General features: G+C 49.4%; 1 protein-coding gene across 1 annotated transcript in view; it reads left to right on the top strand.

Moving 5' to 3' along the window:
• LOC144108418 (uncharacterized) overlaps positions 1-20,773 on the top strand; it is a 36,272-nt gene extending 15,499 nt beyond the window's left edge. The window contains exons 4-5 of the mRNA XM_077641660.1: positions 17,812-18,103; positions 20,131-20,773. Of these exons, the coding sequence (XP_077497786.1) occupies positions 17,812-18,103; positions 20,131-20,773 (935 nt within the window). The remainder of the gene's footprint in view (positions 1-17,811; positions 18,104-20,130) is intronic.
• Positions 20,774-21,172: the final 399 nt, after the last annotated feature.

Below are 21,172 nucleotides of genomic sequence, written 5' to 3'. Positions count from 1 at the left end.
TCTGTTGCACGTCTGTAGCAGCTGCAGTCAGCTTAGACTTGTTCCTCGGAAGTCAAGGGTGCAGCATGTTCTCCAATTAGATTTAGCACAGCGCGATTTCCTTCCCGGGGAAGCCATTGCGCATGCGCAGTTCGCCCTGAGGATGCCACAAGACGCCGGCCAGCTGTTTGCACGCCTATACCATCTGGACCAATCAGCGCGCGTGCCCTGGCGGAGTGTGAAAGCGCATCGTGCTGTGCTTTATCTAAACCCAGCAATCAGGAACTTAGCTCAGAGGTTTCATGACCCAGCTCACTCCATCCTGGCAAGAGCCAAATTATCCACAGAAAAGCAAAGGTGTCCATGTTCTGTGCCGTGTCAGTGCATGTTAAAGATCCCCAGGAGGTAGAAATTATTCCGGAGCCCTCCACTAGGGCACCTCTTTATTCTCTCAGTCCTTCCTTTACCCCTCCCCTTACAGCCTGGTTCAGGTGTCCCGCGCCATTTCCTTCCCCCAAAAAAACCAACCAACCAAATGTTGCAGCTCAAATGAGTGCTAGCACACACCTCCCACCCAGGGAACACGACAGCCCATTAATGTGCCCGAGGATTCGTCAACCGGGCACACAGTGACCGGTGCCCCTGGTTCGGGAGGGAGCGCCTGGTAACCTATCGTGAAATCACTCTCCACTATCGAGACTCAAATACCCACCTACGCACAAATCCCTCACCAAAGTAGAGCACGTTGCCTGTAAGCAACTTCAAACGGGAACAATCCCAAATCCTTACATCATCTACTCCCTGGTGTATCCCGTGGAACACAATTCCCGCTAGAATCATTCTAAACCAAACGTCAATCACATCCTATTCGAGTGCCCAGAGGGCCAATCCACCTGTGAGCCTCCAAATCTGCAAGTCAGAGGGAGACGGCGTTGCTCAGCCCTGACACGGAGGCCCAACTGTGGGAAATGGGTGGGGCCCTTGAGGTTGCCATGAAGCATGGACTTAATTAGCCACCCAGGGCCGTATAGAGCAACGTTACAAGGTAATCTAGTAGTGTTGGTCGAGAGGGCCCACACACCTGCCTGACCTATCCCTCACCCCTGCGGTCTTTGTCGAATGCATGACGAATAAGTTTATTCCTCCTCCTCTATTGATGCACGCCGCTGTGCCGGTTACGGCGCGTACGTGCCGCAACCACCTGGCAGCTACTGATTTGGGAGCTGTGCTACCACCTGCTCGCGTCTGTTGCCACAAGCATGCGCAGATTTACTCCGGCAAGCGCGTGGGCGAGCAGGCACGCAGCGCGAACACCTAGGAAGCGTCCATGGAGTTGACACATGGAAGAAGGAGAGAACTCGGGAACAACGGTTACGTCACACGTTTTCAAGCCGGATCCCCCCTACGCCCCCCTCCCCATCTCCTACTAGGCTGCCGTCTCAGCGCGCTTGCGTATGCGCAGCAGACAACGCTGCTGCGCCCAGTATTACTATTGGCTGCAGCAGCGGCCAAAACTCCCAGTAGTCCTTGCGAAAGCGCGTGACTTCCGGCACGATTTCTAGCGTGCAGCTTGGATACCGAGGGCCTCCTCTGAGTTCTGATCCCTCCATGAGTCAGGACTTTGACTACGAGCGCGCCGTGATGCCGTCCTGGAGGAGGCACGCCGAACCGAAACCACGCGCAGCAAGAGTTACGAAACGTGATTTGCTCGAGACGAGTACTTCGATATTTCAGATACAAAGCATTCGAATCAAATATAATTTAGAATAATTTATCATTCGACCGAAATTATCGAATATTCGTACATGCCCACTCAAGATCCGTCAGTGATTTAAACGATATCTGTAGTAGCCGAAGATTGAAATAAGGAAAATACTACACACTAAGATGGGATTGGGGACAGTTTGAGGAAATCAATAGTATTTTTTCAAATACTGTACAAACCCCCCAACCCCCACCATCCGATCACCAGTTTTGGACCATTCAGAGTGTAGGATTTTGATATGTTGGCACAGTTTTGCAACCTGCATGACAAAAATGCCGTTTTCTGGTCTGGAATAGATTTATAGGAAACTCTTGGAGGGTGCACCATTTGGAGGGGTATGGTCCCGTACAACCATGCATTTTCTAACACTAATAGCAGCAAAAAGACTGGGAAAAAAGGGGGGGATTGTTTATAGAGAAAAATCTCATGGGGTGGGGTTACACAGCTTAAACCTACCCTTGAGTACACCCAACTGTAGGACGTACACCCTGGAAGGCCAAAGTCGGCACTAAGTCGATCTTAACACCACTGAACAAAGGTGCACGGCTAGAGGTACATGCAAATGAAATTCCCTCCTACTCATAATAAAGAAGTAAAAAATTATAGGGTGCACTTCTCTTTAAGTGCAGAAATTCGAAAGGTGTGTGCTGTCCACCATCTGCACCATCTGCTGGAACCAGCACAGTATATTGAGGGGTTTTTCAGTGGGTGCCACAAGATGGCGCTATGACTGCACGCCAAGTACGGAGGAGATTTACCGGAAATAAAGAAAATTTGCTACTCGCTTGATTGCAACATCTGCAATTAACATGCTCATAATTACTCATGTAGGTCTCAGTACATATTTCGAAGATGTGTTTTAAGATGTGCATTCACTAGACTCAACACGGCGGCCGAGGCTGGATTCCCACATAGCCCCAATTTTCTTATTTCAATTACCATACAAGTGCAGACAGCCTTTGTCTACAACTTCCGTGCGCGGCATTCATGAGCCAAGAAAGGCATTCGTTTTAAAAATAAACAAGCTGGGGCTGGTCACCACCTTGCAGCCATCGTTTCAGGAAAAACTCGCGTGGTTAACATACCACAACTCCAATCAGGACATCATGTAGCCCACAAGAAATGCAATGCAAATATGAAAATAATACTGCTACGAAGAACTCAAAAATGAGTTGTACATCACCGAATTTTTTAAAGAAAACTCACCATTGTAAGTGCAAAGAATATGAACTTTTATGCTGCAAGGGCATTTGTGGCCAGTGTGTGCCACAGCACAAGGTGTTTTTGTCTACTAAAGGTGAGATCAAAGACCCATTCCCCAAGCATTTTACCCTAAATTAGTCCAGCACCAGGCCAGGGGAAAGTATACTGGTGAGTACCCGGTGGCACCGAGGATCGAACCCAGTGCATCCCACATGAGAGGCGTATGCTCAATGCCACTAGGCCATCGCTGCGGTGAGCGCAAAGAATATACTGGAATGTTAGCTGCAACACTCAATGATGCATTGCTGTATTCATGTTGCTGAGGTTCAAAGAAATTCAGATACAACTGAAAAAAAAGCGGCTTTTTCCTGTCAAAGGACTGCCTTCCAGCCAATGGCATCAGCACGCAACCTCTCTGCAATATTTAAATAAAAGCTTTCACCACCACCCACAGTCACCGGACAAGACATCTAAATTTAGAGCGGAATAAGGTTTTTCTCTCTGCCCTCTTCACATCCCTTAATGTTACACCTACCATTTTCCTTTCCATAGCTCGCCGCGTTGTCATCGACATAAGATGAACCCTTTTCGTTAGCCTCCATGTTTCTCCCATAGGTGAGTACCGGTAAGATAAAGCTGTTGTACACTTTCCGGGCGGAGCTAGTAGCCGCCAACTTTCGAGAGTATCGTCGCCAATACCGCCATGGCGTTCAAGCTACCTTTTCTCAAGCAGACACATTTTTTCACATAAATCACCACTCGTTGCGTGAACAAAAAACATATTTAAATTTTTTGTGTTTTGATGCTCAGGTACGCGACGCTAAGGCAATTCTAATTGCAGACAAACTCGGCAACGCGTTGAAGAGTGGGCAACTCCAGCTGACTTCAACGCCGTCGCTTCGATCACCGGTGCCGTGGAGAGACACTCAAATGCTAAGTACCTGCACCAGTCGCTTTACAATCACCCAAGGTAAAATAAAAGGCCACTTCTGACCCAGTTGTGATGTTTGATTTTGTTCGATTGTCTGGATTAGGCGTACCTAGTGAGAGAACAATGATAGGGCTCATGATTGGATTTATTGCGCTAAGCTGTCCTATGATGGTTATTGTAGTTTACAGGACGTCTGGCCGTGGCTACAAAAGGAGGACTAAACCTGCACACATTTCGCGCGCCATGCCTGCCTGTTTCGTTTCCTGGTGGTGCCGGGCGTTTCTTTTGGTGAGGCCGTTCAGCGGTCGTGAGGTTTTTGCCAGGGTTGAGGGTAGCTCTGCTGACGCGCGTGATGTAAGGTTGCCGGCGCGCTGTGTGTAGGAATCTCTTTCACCTCCCCGGGAGGAGGCTGGACAGCCGTGTTCACCAGACTGCCGGCCGAAAGCTTTCCTTTTAATTCATTTCTAAAAAATGGTGTCGATTCAATTCCCGTGGCGCTTGTACCGATTGGAGATGGAATTCTCAAAATGAAGAATCCTAAAACAATACAGGAACTGAAAAGTCTAACCAGTCACTATCTCGATATCTCTGAAGTGCGGCATTTTGGAAGGCGTGGCATTGTTTGTAAGTCGGCAAACATTGAGTGTGTGTCTAATCTGCTCCGGTGTAATACCTTAACTTCTCTGCCGGTTAAAACCTTCATTCCTGAGCAGCTTGCGTGCACTAAGGGCATTGTGTGTTGACTGGACCCGTCATCTTCAATTCAAGAAATTTTGGAGGAGTTGCAGGAAGCCGTGGAGGGAATTATTTCTGTATACCGCTGCTCTCGCGATATGGCTGGAGTACATGTTGCAATGGAGTCAGTCATAACAACTTCTGTTGGTCACACATGCCCCTCGGAGTTGAAAATTGGGCCAATTGTCTACCCGCCGCGGTGGCTCAGTGGTTAGGGCGCTCGACTACTGATCCGGAGTTCCCGGGTTCGAACCCGACCGCGGCGGCTGCGTTTTTTTGGAGGAAAAACGCTAAGTCGCCCATGTGCTGTGCGATGTCAGTGCACGTTAAAGATCCCCAGGTGGTCGAAATTATGCCGGAGCCCTCCACTACGGCACCTGTTTCTCTTTCTTCTTTCACTCCCTCCCTCATCCCTTCCCTTACGGCGCGGTTCAGGTGTCCAACGATATATGAGACAGATACTGCGCCATTTCCTTTCCTCAGAAAACCAATTATTATTTATTATTCAATTGTCTACAGCGTGTAACCGCTGCATCCTCGACCCCTGCAATATGTACCAACTGTTGGAGATTTGGACATAGTGGTAGAGCCTGTAAGTCGGCGACCAGATGCAAGGTGTGTGACGAAGGTCACGCTTCCGACAGCTGCACCGCTAAACAACCAAGCTGTTGTCTATGCAATAACAGTCACAGCGCCGATGATGCCACTTGTGAAAGTCGGTCACAGGAGCAATGTTTATTGGAATTGAGCAGAATCGCTCCTCACGGGCAGACGCTTATGCACTCCTTAACCGCAGAAAACATTCCTATGCCAGCCTTGTGCTTTCCTCTACTCCTGACCTCGAGGCCACATTGTCTGCCTCCATAGTTTCAACCGTCGAAAAAGCACTCTCAGTTCTGGTCGAGCGCATGCTAAGCGGCTTCACGCAGGCGTTGTCTGATATTGTTGCAAATCAGGCTATTTCTAAACCTCAGCTCGTACTTCCACCAGCATCAACATCACAGCAAACCTGTGCTCAAAGTTTCGTTGCCATGTCATCACCCAAGGTGCAGTCTCACGTGTCGCCTCTCGACAGCGTCCCTGTAAGTCTTTCTCGCAACACTGTTTGCACTAATGAAGGAGAAATGGCTTGACCTACACAGAAGCGTAGTTCTTCAACCTCTCCTTCTAAGTACTCCGTTCCCCAGCTCAAGACCAAAAAAGGGCCTTCTAGAGTGTCTTCCAAGTCAGATATGCTACAAGAGGTTGTTTCAGCCTCACATCTCGAATAATCATCATGGCGAGTGTAAAGGTTCTCCAATTAAATTGCCGCTTTATTGCATCTTCTCTTCCTGATTTAAAAATTCTTCTATGAGAACCCAGATGTGTTTTTGTCGAAACTTGGCTCTCCCCTATTAACTCATTTTCTTTAAACAGTTTTCGTGTTTTCCGTGCGGACCGCAAAAGTGGTAGGGGCAGCGGGATGGTGACCCTGATTTCGTCAAAATATTGTCACCGGGTTTCAATGACTAAAAAGTAATGAATTCTAATTGCGAGCTTCTACCTATAGAGCTCATTTTGCCGCACTGCTCTACTGTGACAGTCGCAAACGTCTTTTTTCCAAATGTAGTATGCAGAACAGACCACCTAGACAGCTTACTTGCAAACTCTAGAGGGGTAATCATTGCTGGGGACTTCAACTCACATCACGTCGTCTGGGGTTTCTATACTGATTCACATGGACATATGTTATGAGCATGGATGTCTGCAAATTATGTGCGGTGTTGCAATTCTCGGGCCATAACCTTCATCCGCAGACACTTGCGCTCAGTTCTCGATTTGTCCCTGGCAGGAAGAGGAGTAGGTGTAGGGGCATGGTCCACAGTTGACTGTGGCACATCTAGTGACCACCTGCCAATTACTTTCACCATATTGGTGAGCCCCCTCCGAAATGATGGTTCTGCCCGAAAATTAGTTAATCTTGCAGCCTACAAATCATCTTTGCGCGCCTCCTTTACATCTGATCCTTGTCCATGTAGGACCGACAGGGTTCAGCTAGTGTTTTCTTCTGTTTTTAAGGCTACGGAGAGCTCCCAATTCACTGTGAGTTCTGCTGCTTGCAATAAACCCCCATCCCCATGGTGGAATGACGCGTGTGAGACAGCTGTCCATCGTAGGAAAGCAGCGTGGAGAACTCTTTCGCATAATCAGAGCCCGGCAAATTGGGTCAACTACAAATTTTTCTCGGCCTCGTTTAAAATAACCATTGCAAAGGCAAAGGATGACTACAATCAAAATTTGAACACATAATTTTTCAAATACAAAAAATAGGAAGGCTTTGTATCGTTTTATGAAACGGAATATGAACTCTTCCGCAGAGGTGGGCATTTCACCTAAAAAATCTGGACCTCACCTCAACCTCAAAAAGAATTTGCCGGCCTCACTCAACCTCAACCTCATCAGTTGAGGTTGAGGTCTCCTTAGGCGCCCTCACCTCACTTTTCCTGAGGCCACTGCTGACCTCACTAAACCTTACCTCAAACGCAAATTGTGAGATTGAGGTCGGCTGCTCGACCTCAGAAAAGGAACGAAAAACAAAACTAAGAGCGATTAAGAAGCTTTTCAGTTCAAAACAATCCTAAGAACCCTGTGAGACAGCAAAGCCAAAATGATGATGGTATTATTTATTAAGGTGTGTACAGGCACTATTGATGTGCACGCAATAGGAGAAGCTTATAATCTTGGTTAAACCCTCAGAGAGTAAATGGTCTGCGGGCAGGGGTGTCCCACACGCGGTTACCACCAGTACGCCTGTGAGTACTTTATATGTACCAATATTTGGCAACCTGCTTCGTGTATATTTGTTCGTATTGGAAGCCTCTCGCTCATTCACGCACGAACCGTTCAATTGTCAAACACAGCGCTTCTGCGCCATCTACCAGAAATTGGGAGGAGGGGGATGTATTGACCATACTCTTTTCAGGTTCAGAATAGTTACCGAATATAAAGAAACTGTTCGTCGATGCACTTTCTAATGCGACGGTTATGCAGACGCTTATCAGTATATTTCTATTTTCTAGCTCCATCCGGCACACCGAGAATGCCCTTTTCAGTCCTCTGTATGTTGCCTTCGAAAACACTTAACAAGCTGCGACTGTAATACACCAACAGAGGCACGTTGCATTAATGTCTGTGTAGAAGCGAGCGGCTGCTTTTGTTAATGCGAAAGCATTAGATGGCTCACTTTCAAGGTCACATCCGCTAAAAAGTGTCCGCAAGAAACGGCGCCATGCGACGCCACGAGCTGATGAGTCACGCAAACAAGATGTTTACGTCACATAATCAATTAATGCTAATTAATAGAATCAGGTAATGCTAAGACTAATTAGTATTATTAGTGATAACACCATGTGAGTGTTGCGTCATACCAAGTCACGTGAAAGCGATGTAATGTGCCGTCAAACCTAGTCACGTGACGACGCTGTAATATGACATCACACCTGCTCACGTGTAAACAATGATTTTCTCGTCATACCAGGCCCCCATCCACACCCTTCCACCCCCATTGCAAGATCCATATGGATCCCACATAAGAACACATGCGCGCATGACACATATCAAGGTGTGCCCACAACTCGGTCCACATTAACTACATTCGTATTGTTCAGCAGGTAAACACGCCAGTTCTCATGTATATCATACTGCAAAGATCATGCAACGACACATGCTTTTGACTCTCGAGAAGATGGTGATGATGATGATGATGCTAACAGTGTATCCTTATGAGCCCGGAAAAGTCTGATATACCGCTACCAAATTAAATGTTGCCAGAATATTGATTAAATATTGTACATTTCCCAGCAACCGAAGACAATTATTGTGTGGGGAAATAGAAATACCTGCAGCTAATAATTAAGGATGATGATGTTGATGTTCCTGGCAGGTCAAGAATCTCCCCCATTTCCGCTACTTCCCTCCAGCAGGCGATGGCAATGGTTTCGAAATCCTGGGAATTCTCCGATGACTCGGTGAACCCGAGGCATTTTGAAAGGGCTAGATAACGTCTACGAACACTGTGCCAACTGTTAAAATCACATGGGTCAATATAACTGCCATAGAATGGGCAGCGTGAACCGCTCTCTGTCAAGAGCACCATGGCTCTCCGCTCAAATTTGCCCGCAGCGGAATGTTTTTCCGAGCCTCCCCCCCCCCCTCCCCTCCTCTTACCGACCCACCCCGGGGAAAAAAGCCGCTTAAGTACTCATACACCTCAACAGAATTCTGGGTACCATTTTGTCAACCAGTCTCAGACAAGCTGCTTTAAGTCAATCACTTGTTTTCCTTCAAAACTGAACTAACCAATGGTACAGAAGCATACTCGACGTTTTTTACCCACCCCGCCGCGGTGGCTCAGTGGTTAGGGCACTCGACTACTGAATCGGAGTTCCCGGGTTCTAACCCGACCGCGGCGGCTGCGTTTTTATGGAGGAAAAACGCTAAGGCGCCTGTTTGCTGTGCGATGTCAGTGCACGCTAAAGATCCCAAGGTGGTCGAAATTATTCCGGAGCCCTCCACTACGGCACCTCTTCTTCCTTTCTTCTTTCACTCCCTCCTTTATCCCTTCCCTTACGACGCGGTTCAAGTGTCCAACGATATATGAGACAGATACTGCGCCATTTTCATTTCCCCCAAAACCAATTATATTATTATTATTTTACCCACGAGCACCGCGCGAGCATTCTGTGAAGCCGTTTAAGGTGAACGATGTGTCTCTGCAATATGGGTAAAATAAAGATATCGTGTAGTGCCTGGCCGTCAGCAAGGCAGGCCGCCAACCTAACTGATCCCATACGAGAATAGAAAAAAAGTGATTAGAAACATACAAACAAATATCGGACACTAAAAACAGAAGCGAACAACAGTGTGCCAAATTAAGCGTCATATTAGAAGCTTTCAAACGATGACTTAGCAGCGCATCGAGAGTATGTAATCAGTTCCATTCACACATCTTCTTTAAGAAAAAGGAAATCAATCAGCTACAACATCACCACAGACTTTTTCGCCACTGCAACACCGCTATGCTGGTGCGTTCGCGTCGTATCGCGGTGTTTCGGCATAATAAGCGAATTTCCGAGGAGCAAGGAACAGGAGACCAAAGAGAGGTTATTCCGAAAGATACAAAATAAGCGAAGTTATATTTGCATCTCCTTGCATTACGTAATGAGAGTATACAGAATTAGTGTGAGATTCGAAAGGGGAAGTCACCGATCAAAATCTTCGACGGTGTTATACAGGTTCTTCTTGCTTCGTGCTTTCTTTAATCAAATCAGCAGGTGTCCTTGTTAGGAACCACCTGAATCACATTCTCTCTCCTGTGCCGACTACTCCAGTTTCTGTTAAGTCAGCTTGTAATGTACAGCAGGATCCCCTTTATTCGACTACAAGGCAAGAGCCATGACGTCAGCGCCGGCAACGAGCATGAAGACGAAGCAGTCTTGCTTTGGGCCATCCGCGCTGCGACGAATTTATTGCATGCTTGTTGGACTGAAATTATTTGTTTGCGGCATCAAACAAAGCTACCGCGGGTCAACGTGAGCTACGTGCTTTGCGCGCTCTCGGGCGGTTGAGCCGACCGGCAGGCAGCCAGGTGCTACGCCAGCGGTGCAAGGAGGAGGGAGAGTGACGTGCTGTGACAGCAACACCCCTTCCGGGAAGTCCAGAGGGGTGCGTCTTCCTGTATGCTCGGACTGAACGGACATTACGGTGCATCACCAGCCGCTAAGGGGGAACTGTGGCATCCGGCTGTCCGAACAGGGGAACCCTAACACCAAGCGCCATTGCATGAACACTACAGTGATGCGTTGCAACTCCGCTTCGGAAGCGGCACTCGCCGGCGTAAGGTGTGGCAACTGCAAAAAGGTTCGACCTCAAAATTTCGACCTCACTGAATGACAAAATCACTCAACCTCAAACTCACTCGTGAGGTTGAGGTCTGATTTGCTGACCTCACTCACAATATTTCAAGCCGTCTCCGACCTCACCTCAAGACGTGAGGTTGAGGTCATTTTGAGGTTGAGGTCGACCTCATGAGGTCGAAACCTCAGAGGTTGCCCACCTCTGCTCCTCAGCCATGCAGATAACCAGTCCGGTGGTGCTCTCTCCACATGAGGCGAAAGATGAGTTAGAGCGAGTTGCTCAAGGGCTTGCTTCACGTTTTCAGGAGCAGAGTAGGGTCCCTTTGTTCGCCCCCTACCGCTGCTCAGACTATGTTGTGGTTTACAAATCAGAGTTAACAACTGCAGTTTTTTAATGCAATCCACAGCTCCGTGTTGGGATGGTGCTACGGTCGGTATGTTGAAAATATTAGCGCAAGACTTCACTCAGGACCTCCTCGACGTGGTCAATACACCTTAGGAAACTGCATGGTGTCCGCACTCCTGGAAGGTGGCGAAAATAATATTGCTCTTAAAATATTCAAAGGAAGGCTTCCATATTGTTAACATTCGGCCGATAGCTCTAACATCCAATTTGGTAAAGCTCTTAGAAAGAATTGTGCACAGCCCCCTATCCGCGCATGTTTCAGTAGTGAACGCACTGACCTCTGCCCAGATTGGCTTTCGCCGAGGATGCTCCATTTGGTCTGCCCATGTCGATTTAGAGAGCAGAGTCCACCTTGCTATGCGCAAGAAAGAAGTGTCACCATTAGTGACGCTTGACATTGCTAAAGCGTATGACAGTGTTGAATATTCGATCCTTCTCTCTAAAAAAGCATTATTACACCCGCCGTACGTACTACATTTATGCATGGATACGGGAATCTTTAACCGGACGGCAGTTCTTTTGCTCTGACGGTTCCTTCACCTCAGACACCCATGCCCAAATCAGAGGCGTGCCACAAGGTTCTGTACTTTCGCTACTTGTATTCAATTTGCTGATGTGCGACATTCCTGTGCACCCTGATGTTACAGATATGTTTGTGCAGACGACATAGCCTTCTTTGCTTCTGCAGCAGACATTCATGCCCTATATCGTTCTCTCAAGGATTACCTCAATGCGCTCGAGGTTTGACTGGATACATTAAATTTGGTATTAAATGTGGTCAAAAGCAGCCTGATGGTTTTTAAAACCAACATGCCTCTACGTATATCGCTACACTATCGCTCGGACAGCATACCTCAAATGGAATCTTTGAGGTATCTAGCCGTCATTTATGACGCCAATTTCGATTGGCGGCCGCACATCAAGACTAACGTTGAGAGAGGAGAGCGTGCACTAGGTAGACAACAACAGATAAGTAATAGGAAATTCGCCATGCGCCGGGACACGCTTGTGTTTCTCTACAAAGCCTATGACAGACCCATTTTGGAGTTTGGCTGCATACTTTTTTCTCTCTCCCCAAAATGTAAGCTTCATCCGTTGCTGCTCTTAGAAAGGCGCGCACTGCGCCTCTGCCTAGATCTTCCTCAATCAGTTTCTACCGCAGTTCTGTACCTGGTGGCTCTTATTCCCGACCTTAACTCCCGTGTTCACCTTTTAACTGTCAGGACTTTTTTGCGGCCATTTGAGTCGGCTCCTGGTGTGGCTACACCTATTTTCGTCTCGCACCCAGCACTTTTTCTCATTCCTCATTGGTCAAGGTTCCGCCTCCCTCAATTTGTATATACTCAGAACCTTTCATCCGACATTGGTGTGGATCTCAATTTTGTATGCAGAGTTGGTTGGGCAGCGTTACCTGTGGATGTTCCTTTTGATTATATTTTCCCACATAATACGAAGCATCTGACTGCAAGTACATTAACTGGAATACTCTTTGGTCACCTTTCCCAGTACCCGCAACATAATGTAATTGCTACAGATGCGTCTGGGGCCGACCGGAAGGCGGGGGCTGGTATTTTTTTAGTCTCTCTCGTGGCGCTTTTTGGTTAGAGTCTCGGATTACACAACCGTATTTCTAGTTGAGTTTATGGATCTGGGGCTGGCCGCCTTGAAAATTTCCACTACTGTTTCTCAGGTGGTTTCCTCTCAGAATGTCTCTCTGTTTTTCTGGCGCTGGAGTCCACACGAGACGCATTTTTGAGGCGCTCATTAAGGTTTTTTTTATTCCTGGATGGGTGAAAGAGGTGCGCTTCGTTCGTATACCAGGTCACTGCGGTATTTAACAAAATGAAGCAGCAGACTTTTTAGCAAAATCAGCTCTAAAAGCACCAGTTCCATGTAGCATCCCTAATCTTGTTCTTTTCGGTATGACTTGATTTCAGCGTTTTCAGTTTATAACCACCGCGTGAAACGGTCCCTTACTCACTACTGTTGACTACCAACATCTCATGTACCCAAGGAAGACTCGTGCGTGTAAAACCCGGCAGTGTGAGGTAGCGATGACACTCATGCGGTGCAGGATTGCCCGTTTAAATCTTCACTTATGTAGATGCGGGCTCAGTGCCACAAACTTTTGTGCGGCTTGTGGTGAAGTAGAGACATTGGAGCATTTCTAACTATCTTGCCGGAGATTTGCACATCAGAGGAGAGCACACCTAGAAATTCCCTTTACGAAGTTCGGTCTCACTTTGTCGGTTCCCCTCCTCCTCTCTTTCGGCGCGAGCGCCAGGGGTTTTGCATTGCATCAAGTTTGCGAATACCTCCACAATTATACAAGAGCTATCGACAGATTCCCTTGCTTATTGTTTCCAAATTTTCGCATTCGAAAGAGCGTTTTGGTATTATCATATATTTAATTATTTAATTCTCACATATTCTCTCCCGATATTTTCTTTCTTCTTTTTCTTTTAAATTACTCCGATATTTCACCCAAGGCGCAATCATTGCATCCGTGTATAATGTAAACCCTTCAGGCAGATACGCTGCTGATCCCGACGGGGAAAAAGTGGGGCGATTGTCAGTGAGCTGGCAATAGAACCACGGTGGAAGTGTCTTTAAACGATGAAGTTTGAGAGACTGTTTTCGAGCTCTATTTGCCACCCGTTGGTCGATGATTTCACTGAGTGTATTAAGTTGGGCGAACTCCTGTAGCACAGGTATGGGTGTTAAACAAGGCAGATATGTTATGACGCGCATAGCCTCACGATTGATAGCTTCAAGGGAGTCCCACTGTCTGCGGGTGAGACGTTGAAATTGTGCCTGATATACTATCCGTGGCTGAAGGATAGAGCGCACAAGCTGGCGGGCCGTATGAGCACGTGCGCCACCAGAGCGCATAGCTATGCGACGAATCAGACCTAGAGTAGCGTGAGCCGATTTACGGGTGGCTGTCAGCCACGGGGTGCCAGCCCCAGATGTATGGAGGAGAAGACCAAGAATACGAACAGTTTCTACCTGAGGAATCACAGAATTATGTACCGTAAAATTTAAAGCGGGAGCTTTCCGTAAGGCGGCTTTATTTCCAATTCGAATGAAACATGATTTAGTAGGAGAGAGTGTTAACCCAGAGGTGGGAGGCGAGATGTCAATACATCCAGCGCGTGTTGAAGGACCGACTGATGAATAGACGCATCTGGATGACAGCTACATAAGTTGATATCATCGGCATATGCAAGCACGCGGATAGAAGGGATGGTCTCTAGGGCTCGAACAAGAGGAATTAAAGCCACATTAAATAATGTGGGGGCGAGAACGGAGCCCTGCGGCACTCCTCTATTGGAAGTGAAATTACCAAAGGGCTTTCCGTGGACACGCACGCTGAAGGTTCGATTTGCTAAAAAGGCGTGAATGGAGAGGAGGAACCGGTGAGGGAGACCAAGAGTTTGAAGGGAGGCAAGAATGGCAGAGTGAAGGATGTTATCATATGCCTTTGTTATATCTGTAGCGATTACGGTTCGTAAAAGGTGACTCTGCGGAGAGTGGTCAAGCACGTCAGCAGCCAAAGAAGCAAGGCCGTCCTCCATTCTAATTTGTGGGCGGAAACCAATTTGGGAATCTGGGTAACAATCATGGGATTCCAGCCACCATGATAAGCGTGCGGCTAGAATGTTTTCATAAAGCTTGCAGATGGTAGGGGTAAGAGAAATTGGACGAAGGGCCGAGAGAGATACTGGAGGCTGACCTGACTTGGGTATTGGAACCACAATAGATTGCTTCCAGTCTCCCGGCATGACGCCAGAAAGCCACACTTCGTTAAAAGTATCAAGTAGGGTTTCCAAAGCCCTCCCTTCCAAGTTACGGAATAAAGAGTTAGGTATGCCGTCGTGCCCGGGAGTAGTAGCAGTTTTTAAACGCTAAATGGAGGCCAGCAGCTCTGCCATGGTGAGGTCAAAAGTACTCCCATCGGGGGGCTCTGTTACCGATAAGTCAGGTGGAGACGTAGCGGTGCAGTCATGGTTTGAAAAAAATTGACGGGCGGCTTGTTGTGCAAATGTGTCCTCATCCACATTTAGCTCGAGGCGAATGCTCTCTGTGTAATCTGCAACCTGAGAAGGGCGCTCCATGGCGTGAAACACTCTCCAAAGATGTCGATTGCCCTGCGTAGAGGACAGGCGGGCACACCATGCAGCCCAGCGTTGCCTGCCTAGCCGCTTTGCATAGCGCCGCGCCCGTGCGGTAGCGCGGTGAAGAGTAGGAAGAGCCGAAGGGTCATCGGAGTGACGAGTAGCGTAAAGATCCGCCTGGCGACGAAGAGCCCACAGATTCAAGAGATGTATGTCCGGGTTTGGGTCGTCTTCATTTACAGTAGTGGTAATAGTGGGAGTTGCGAGAACAGCAGATAGAGTAGACAATCCTAAAGAGGGGTTGAATGTAGATAAATGATTGTCTGCGCGTACAGAGTCCAATGATGTTATTCGTACAGTGCGGCGTATTTTCCGTAGACGCGTAGGCGTGAGGGAGATAAAAATAGGGCTGTGATCGCTACCCCAAGTATCAGAATCAACAGCCCAACGAGGGTTACCGGGGCCTAACCACCAAGTCAAATCAGGTGAATACGGGCCACATCGTGGGCGGGTAGAAGTATTCGGGTGGTTTATAAGTTGAAAGAAATGATCCGAAAAGCTCCCTTGGATGTGTGAACCCCTTGATGAATCCGATGGGTAACCCCACGCAGTGTGTGCGCCGTTGAAGTCGCCACCAACTAGAATAGGGATACCCGAGTTGGTAGAACGTAGAAAACGAACCCATCCCAGATTGGGAGAGGCGGAGCCAGTACGACTATAAAAAGAAACTAGAATAACGGGTTTGCGTGCAGGTTTTACGAGAAGGGCGACTACCTCTTGACGTGTGTTGCACCACCGTGAAAGGTCGAGCGGTGTGTGCGGAACTGAACTGTGAATATAAATTGCAGATTTACCTGGGCTGAGGGAGGAGACGGTGCAACGGCGATCAGGGATAGATGGTGAATGGTATGCGCAGAAACCTGAAAGGCGTGGCAGTGCATTATGCTCTTGCAGTAGCAACGCCCATGCCCTCAGCTTTCCGTTGCGAAGGCGGATGTTCACTTCAGAGGCCTTACTAGCGAATCCTCGACAGTTCCAGTGCACCACCACCGATGATGCGCTATCCATGACGAGGCCGAAGAGCTTCCACGATGAGGGATGTCACCTGCTTCATCAGCGCTAATATCTTATCCACTGTCGGGGTAGTCACGGCTAACAGGTGGCCGGCACCTGCTTGTGGCCAATGCTTACCCTAGGTGATTCCTCTGATGATTGCTCCCGAGTTATGAGAATTTTTCGAGAGGATTGAGAACGACGATGTTCCCGGCGCTGGGTGAGTTCAGCTAGTCGGCGGCGAGCCTCCGCGATTGCATTGTCTAAAGCTGTGTCTTCATCTGTGGTATCCACATGTGATGAATGCACATGTGTTGGATGGATGGGCGTACCATTTGATCCGGGAAGGTGAGCCGCTTGTGCATATGTACACTGGCGAGGAGACGTATGGTAAGCAGCAGGCTCAGATAATGGAAGTTCGGGGAAGTCGTTGTCGTCACATGCGAGAGCTGCAAAGCGATTACTTGTAGGAACATCCAGTTTTCCAGGCGACTTGTGAAACTTCTTCGCTTGCTTCTTCTTTGGATAAGCGGGGGAGCGAATGTCATGGTCCGGCGATTTGCACAGGGCACAATGAGCTGTTGGTTCATTCATGTCGGCCACAGCTGCTGGATTAGGGCAGGTATTTTGCATATGTCCTTCTTTGTGGCAGTGATAGCAAAAAATACGACGAGGTCGGAAGGGCTGTGGTTTGACGATCGCACCGTAGTAGGTAAGGTACTTCGGGAGAGTCAACGGGCCTTGCAGGATGAGCAGGTATGAGCCCCGGCGACCCATAGGCCGTGCTTGCAGTATAACATGAGTTGAGCAGCGAATATTTGCGCGCACCTCCGCGGGAAGGCTCCTGCTGTCAACATGATAAACCATGCAGCGGAGTGTGTCAGGACCAGATGCAAAATATATTTGCCCCGATACATGCTTGCAGTCATCCAGGGGGATCCGCGTAACAGCGCAAAGTTTCTGGGCGTCCATCAAGGATGACAAGTTTACCGTGATGGTGTTCGATGGGCGATGGACGACAAACCCGCAGTAGTTCGAAGAGCCAAGGGCATGGTCAATTGTGGCTTGAACATTCCGGGCAGGGATGGCAGTCATATCAAAGCGCAATGTAGGCTTGATGGTAACGCGGAACGAGTTCGCAGCAGGCGGAAGAGAGCCTTGACTCACGGGAGGCATCTGTGGAGGAGGCTCAGACGCTGGTGACGGCCCTTGGTGGGAATACTGAATTGGCGCGACAGGCACAGTTTCTTGAGGGAGTGCCACGGGCACGGAAGCGGTAGAGCAGTCCATGTCACAGGCCAAAGTCGTAGCATCGGAAGACGGCGCAGGCTGGAGGCCCAGAGGCGCTGACGATTGCGTGGACGTGGAGGCTGCGTCAGGTGGCAACACAGCGGGCATCCGCGTAGCTGTCGTCGACAACGCAGAATCCATGCAGACGCGTAGCGCGGCCTCGCTCGCCAGCGCCGAGCTAAGCCTAGCTTGCCCCTGAGGGTTCCGGTTGGGTTTTCTCGCTTGAGAAGGGGCGCTACCAGCGCGCGTAGCGAGCGGAAGCATGGGACATCGGCTCCGGCGATTTTCGACCGTGGCGGCGGACCAACGCATTGGATCCCGACAATTTTGGACTTGACAGGACCAGCAAGTCAGCCGGCACGCAGGGAGACCACTCCCAACCCGGTGGGCCGAATTGTTGACCTTGTTTTAGCGTATTTTCCTCCCATCCATCATAGCGCCGCGACGCAGCTTCAAGGCTGAACGCCGGCGTTCGGCGGCGGGGAGGCCGCTCCAGGCCAACATGGCAAGCGCAAACCAGCAACGCGGCTACGACCCGGAAGACATGGCATGGTCAACTGTGCCGCAGACCAGTCGGGACCAAGCCTGCAACGCTAATGTGATCCTGGCTTTTGAAGAAAGAGCCCAGAAACTCCAAGCCTGCGCGCAAGGGAAGGCCACGTCAGCCCACGGAGGCCACCATGCGCAACCCGACAAGGCATCCGATGAGCGCGCAGCCGGAGGCCCAAGGCAAGTCAAAGCTGCATGGAAACCCAAGTTTCTCTGCAGATTTAGACCAGACGATGTGGTGCTAATCATCAAACCATTGACGGCGACAAGCTTGAAGAACTTACAGCATGGTGAGTTAGGGCTAGCCCTACGACAACGAGTCGGGGAGGCCGAAGCGGACAACTTTTACTTCACAATATCCCCGGACCAAAACCTGATCATCGTGGGCACGTCGAGCATCCACGCGGCAGACAAACTGGTCGGGGACTTTGCGATAAAAATCCAAGAAGGAGCAGACCTCCATTTGCACGGGCACGTAAAACAGAGCGAAGACAACGTGGTTCACGGAGTCATCACAGTGGCCAATCTGGAAACCACCGAGTCCCTGCGAGGGAAGGTGAAAAGCTTTCACGGAGAAAGCACCATCCTGGAGATCCGAAAGTTCGGAACTTCGAACAAAGCCAGAATCACCTTCGAAGGCAAGTACAAGCCCAGAGCTGTATTGTACAACGCGCAAGTCATACCGGTAGCAACGTACCGCCGCACCATACCAGCGTGTAACTTGTGCGTCACGGTGGGACATAGGCCAGATACCTGCCCGACACCGAGACAAGAAAACTGCGGACTCTGCGGAACGCTAGCCCCGTTTGTGGAGGGGGTGCGGTCCCCTCACGTGTGCAAACCAAAATGTGCGGTGTTTTGCGGCGAACACGCCACGAACTCCAGAGACTGCACGGCGAAATTCCGCACGAACGCGCAGCAGCAACCCAGCAATCAGGAGAAAAAGAAGAGGAAAAAGAAGAAAAAAAAAGAAGAAGAAGAAGGGAGGAAGCGGGAATCTCCCGCCCCCTCCACCTAGCAGGGAGTCGACTTCTGATCAACCCAAGCAAAAGAGGACCTGGGCCAGCATAGTCCAGACCGGGAAGCGGCAGGTGAGTGGGACCACCTCTCCTCCTCCTCCTCCTCCCAAACCTTCCTCTCCACCTACACCCAACCCAGTAGAAACCGAGTTACGAAACCAGATATCAGCCCTAAAAGCGCAGATCGCGGTGCTAAAGAGCAAACTAGAAAGTGCGCTAGCTAAACCCCAGCCACCTCAGCAAGAGGAGGCGATGGAAAGCGACACAGAACCTAGTCTTGAAAATAAACTAGAAGCTATGATGAGAAGGGTCCAGGAATCCATTCCCACCATAGTCTCACAACAGATAGCGAAAGCGATGATGGTTCGCAAATACGCTAACACGAGGAGACTCCAGAATCCCCGAGCCTACAGGATGCGTAGGGTGCTGAGCCAGGACGAGGAGGAAGACCACCAGGAGCAATTTCCCCTCCAGAATAACAACAATCTCCAGATACAACATGGCGAGATAAACTAAAGAGAGTCCCATAACATTAACGCAGTGGAATAGTCGAGGCTTGAAATCGAGGACTAAGAGAGCGGATCTTAGGATGCACCTGTCTACGTACGAGCATACTCCGGCAGTAGTGGCCGTACAGGAACCTGGCGGGAACGTGAGCCTCACAAACTACAAAACGTTCCAACTCGACCCCCTAACGTGCATCTTTGTGCACAAAAATTTCACTGCAAATTTGGTAGATCTGGAATTACAAACCAGCTTTTCGCACGTGATGGTGACTCTTCTGCCACTGAAAAAGGAGGATTCGCCGCTACACATCCTTAACGTATACTGCCCACCTAAAGCAAAAAACGTAACCTTCTCCACACTCCTGAGCAGAGCTATCAGGGAAGCAGGACGAGACCCGCTACTAGTAATGGGAGATTTCAACGCGCAGAGTCCCTCATGGGGCTATCATCGAGAAGACATACGAGGACGGAAGCTAGCGGAGGCGGCGTCCGCGTTAGGTCTAACCCTACACACTGACCCGGCGTGCCCCACGCGGATAGGGAACTCGGTGCAGAAAGACACGTGTCCCGACTTAACCTTCACGAAAAACGCGAGGCGAGTGGAGTGGGCGAATACAGAGGAAACTCTCGGTAGTGACCACTGCCTGATCACCATAACGATCCGTACGAAACCCCTTACCAGGCCTACGGGGCACACTAAGCTGCCGGACTGGACGAAATTTAGAAAGGAATACGAGGTAAGCTCCATCCAGGAGCAGGGTTATCAAGCCTGGACAAAACAGCTGCTGATCAACCTGCGTTCGACGGAGACGCAGGTAAAGCTCTCAGAGGCGGTGACGGACGTGGACACCCACCTCCTCGACCTCTGGGCAGCCAGACGCAGCATGGTCAAAAGATGGCATAGACAGAAGCATAATCGAAAGCTAAGAGCTCGGATCGCGGCAATCACTAAAGAAGCGGCGGAGTACGCGGCGCAACTCGCGGACGCGAACTGGGTAGATAGGTGCAACGCGGCCGCTAGGCAGATGTCTAGCAAAAACACGTGGCGCCTCTTCCGGGCGCTCATAGATCCCAACCAGACGCGCACCGAGACGCAGAAGCACCTGCAGAGAGCGGTACATGCATTTCAAGGAAATACGGCCCAGCTCACACTGAAGCTTCGGGACCAGTACCTGAGCACGACCCAAGATCCAAGGGGAGAAGCTTACAGATACAGTGGAGCCCAAAATGCTGAGCTGTACGAACCTTTCAAAATATACGAACTCAAGGCCGCTCTAGCGAGGATGAAAGGCGGACCGCGCCAGGAAGGGACGGGATCTCGGTAAAACTCCTAGCCAATCTGCCGGACCGCGCATACGAATCCCTCCTAAAATGTTTAATTCGGTTTGGATGGGCGAAGCTCCACTTCCCACGGAGTTAAAGACGGCGCTGATAACTTTCATCCCCAAGGCGGGCAAGGCCATAGATACGGATAACCTAAGACCTATTTCTCTCACCTCGTGCGTGGGCAAACTGATGGAAGCTATGGTCAGAGATAGACTATCTGAGTACCTAGAAAACAAGCGAGTCTTCGCCGACTCGATGTACGGCTTCAGGCCAAATAAATCGGCTCAGGACATCCTGCTGCAGCTCAGCAGAGAGGTACTAAACCCGATCGAACATCCGAACGGGGATAAGATAGTGCTGGCCCTAGATCTGAAGGGAGCCTTCGATAATGTGACACA

Source organism: Amblyomma americanum, chromosome 10, assembly GCF_052857255.1.
Source record: "Amblyomma americanum isolate KBUSLIRL-KWMA chromosome 10, ASM5285725v1, whole genome shotgun sequence".
In the NCBI taxonomy this organism is placed as follows: Eukaryota; Metazoa; Arthropoda; class Arachnida; order Ixodida; family Ixodidae; genus Amblyomma; species Amblyomma americanum.
This window is presented reverse-complemented; position numbering and strand designations above follow the sequence as displayed.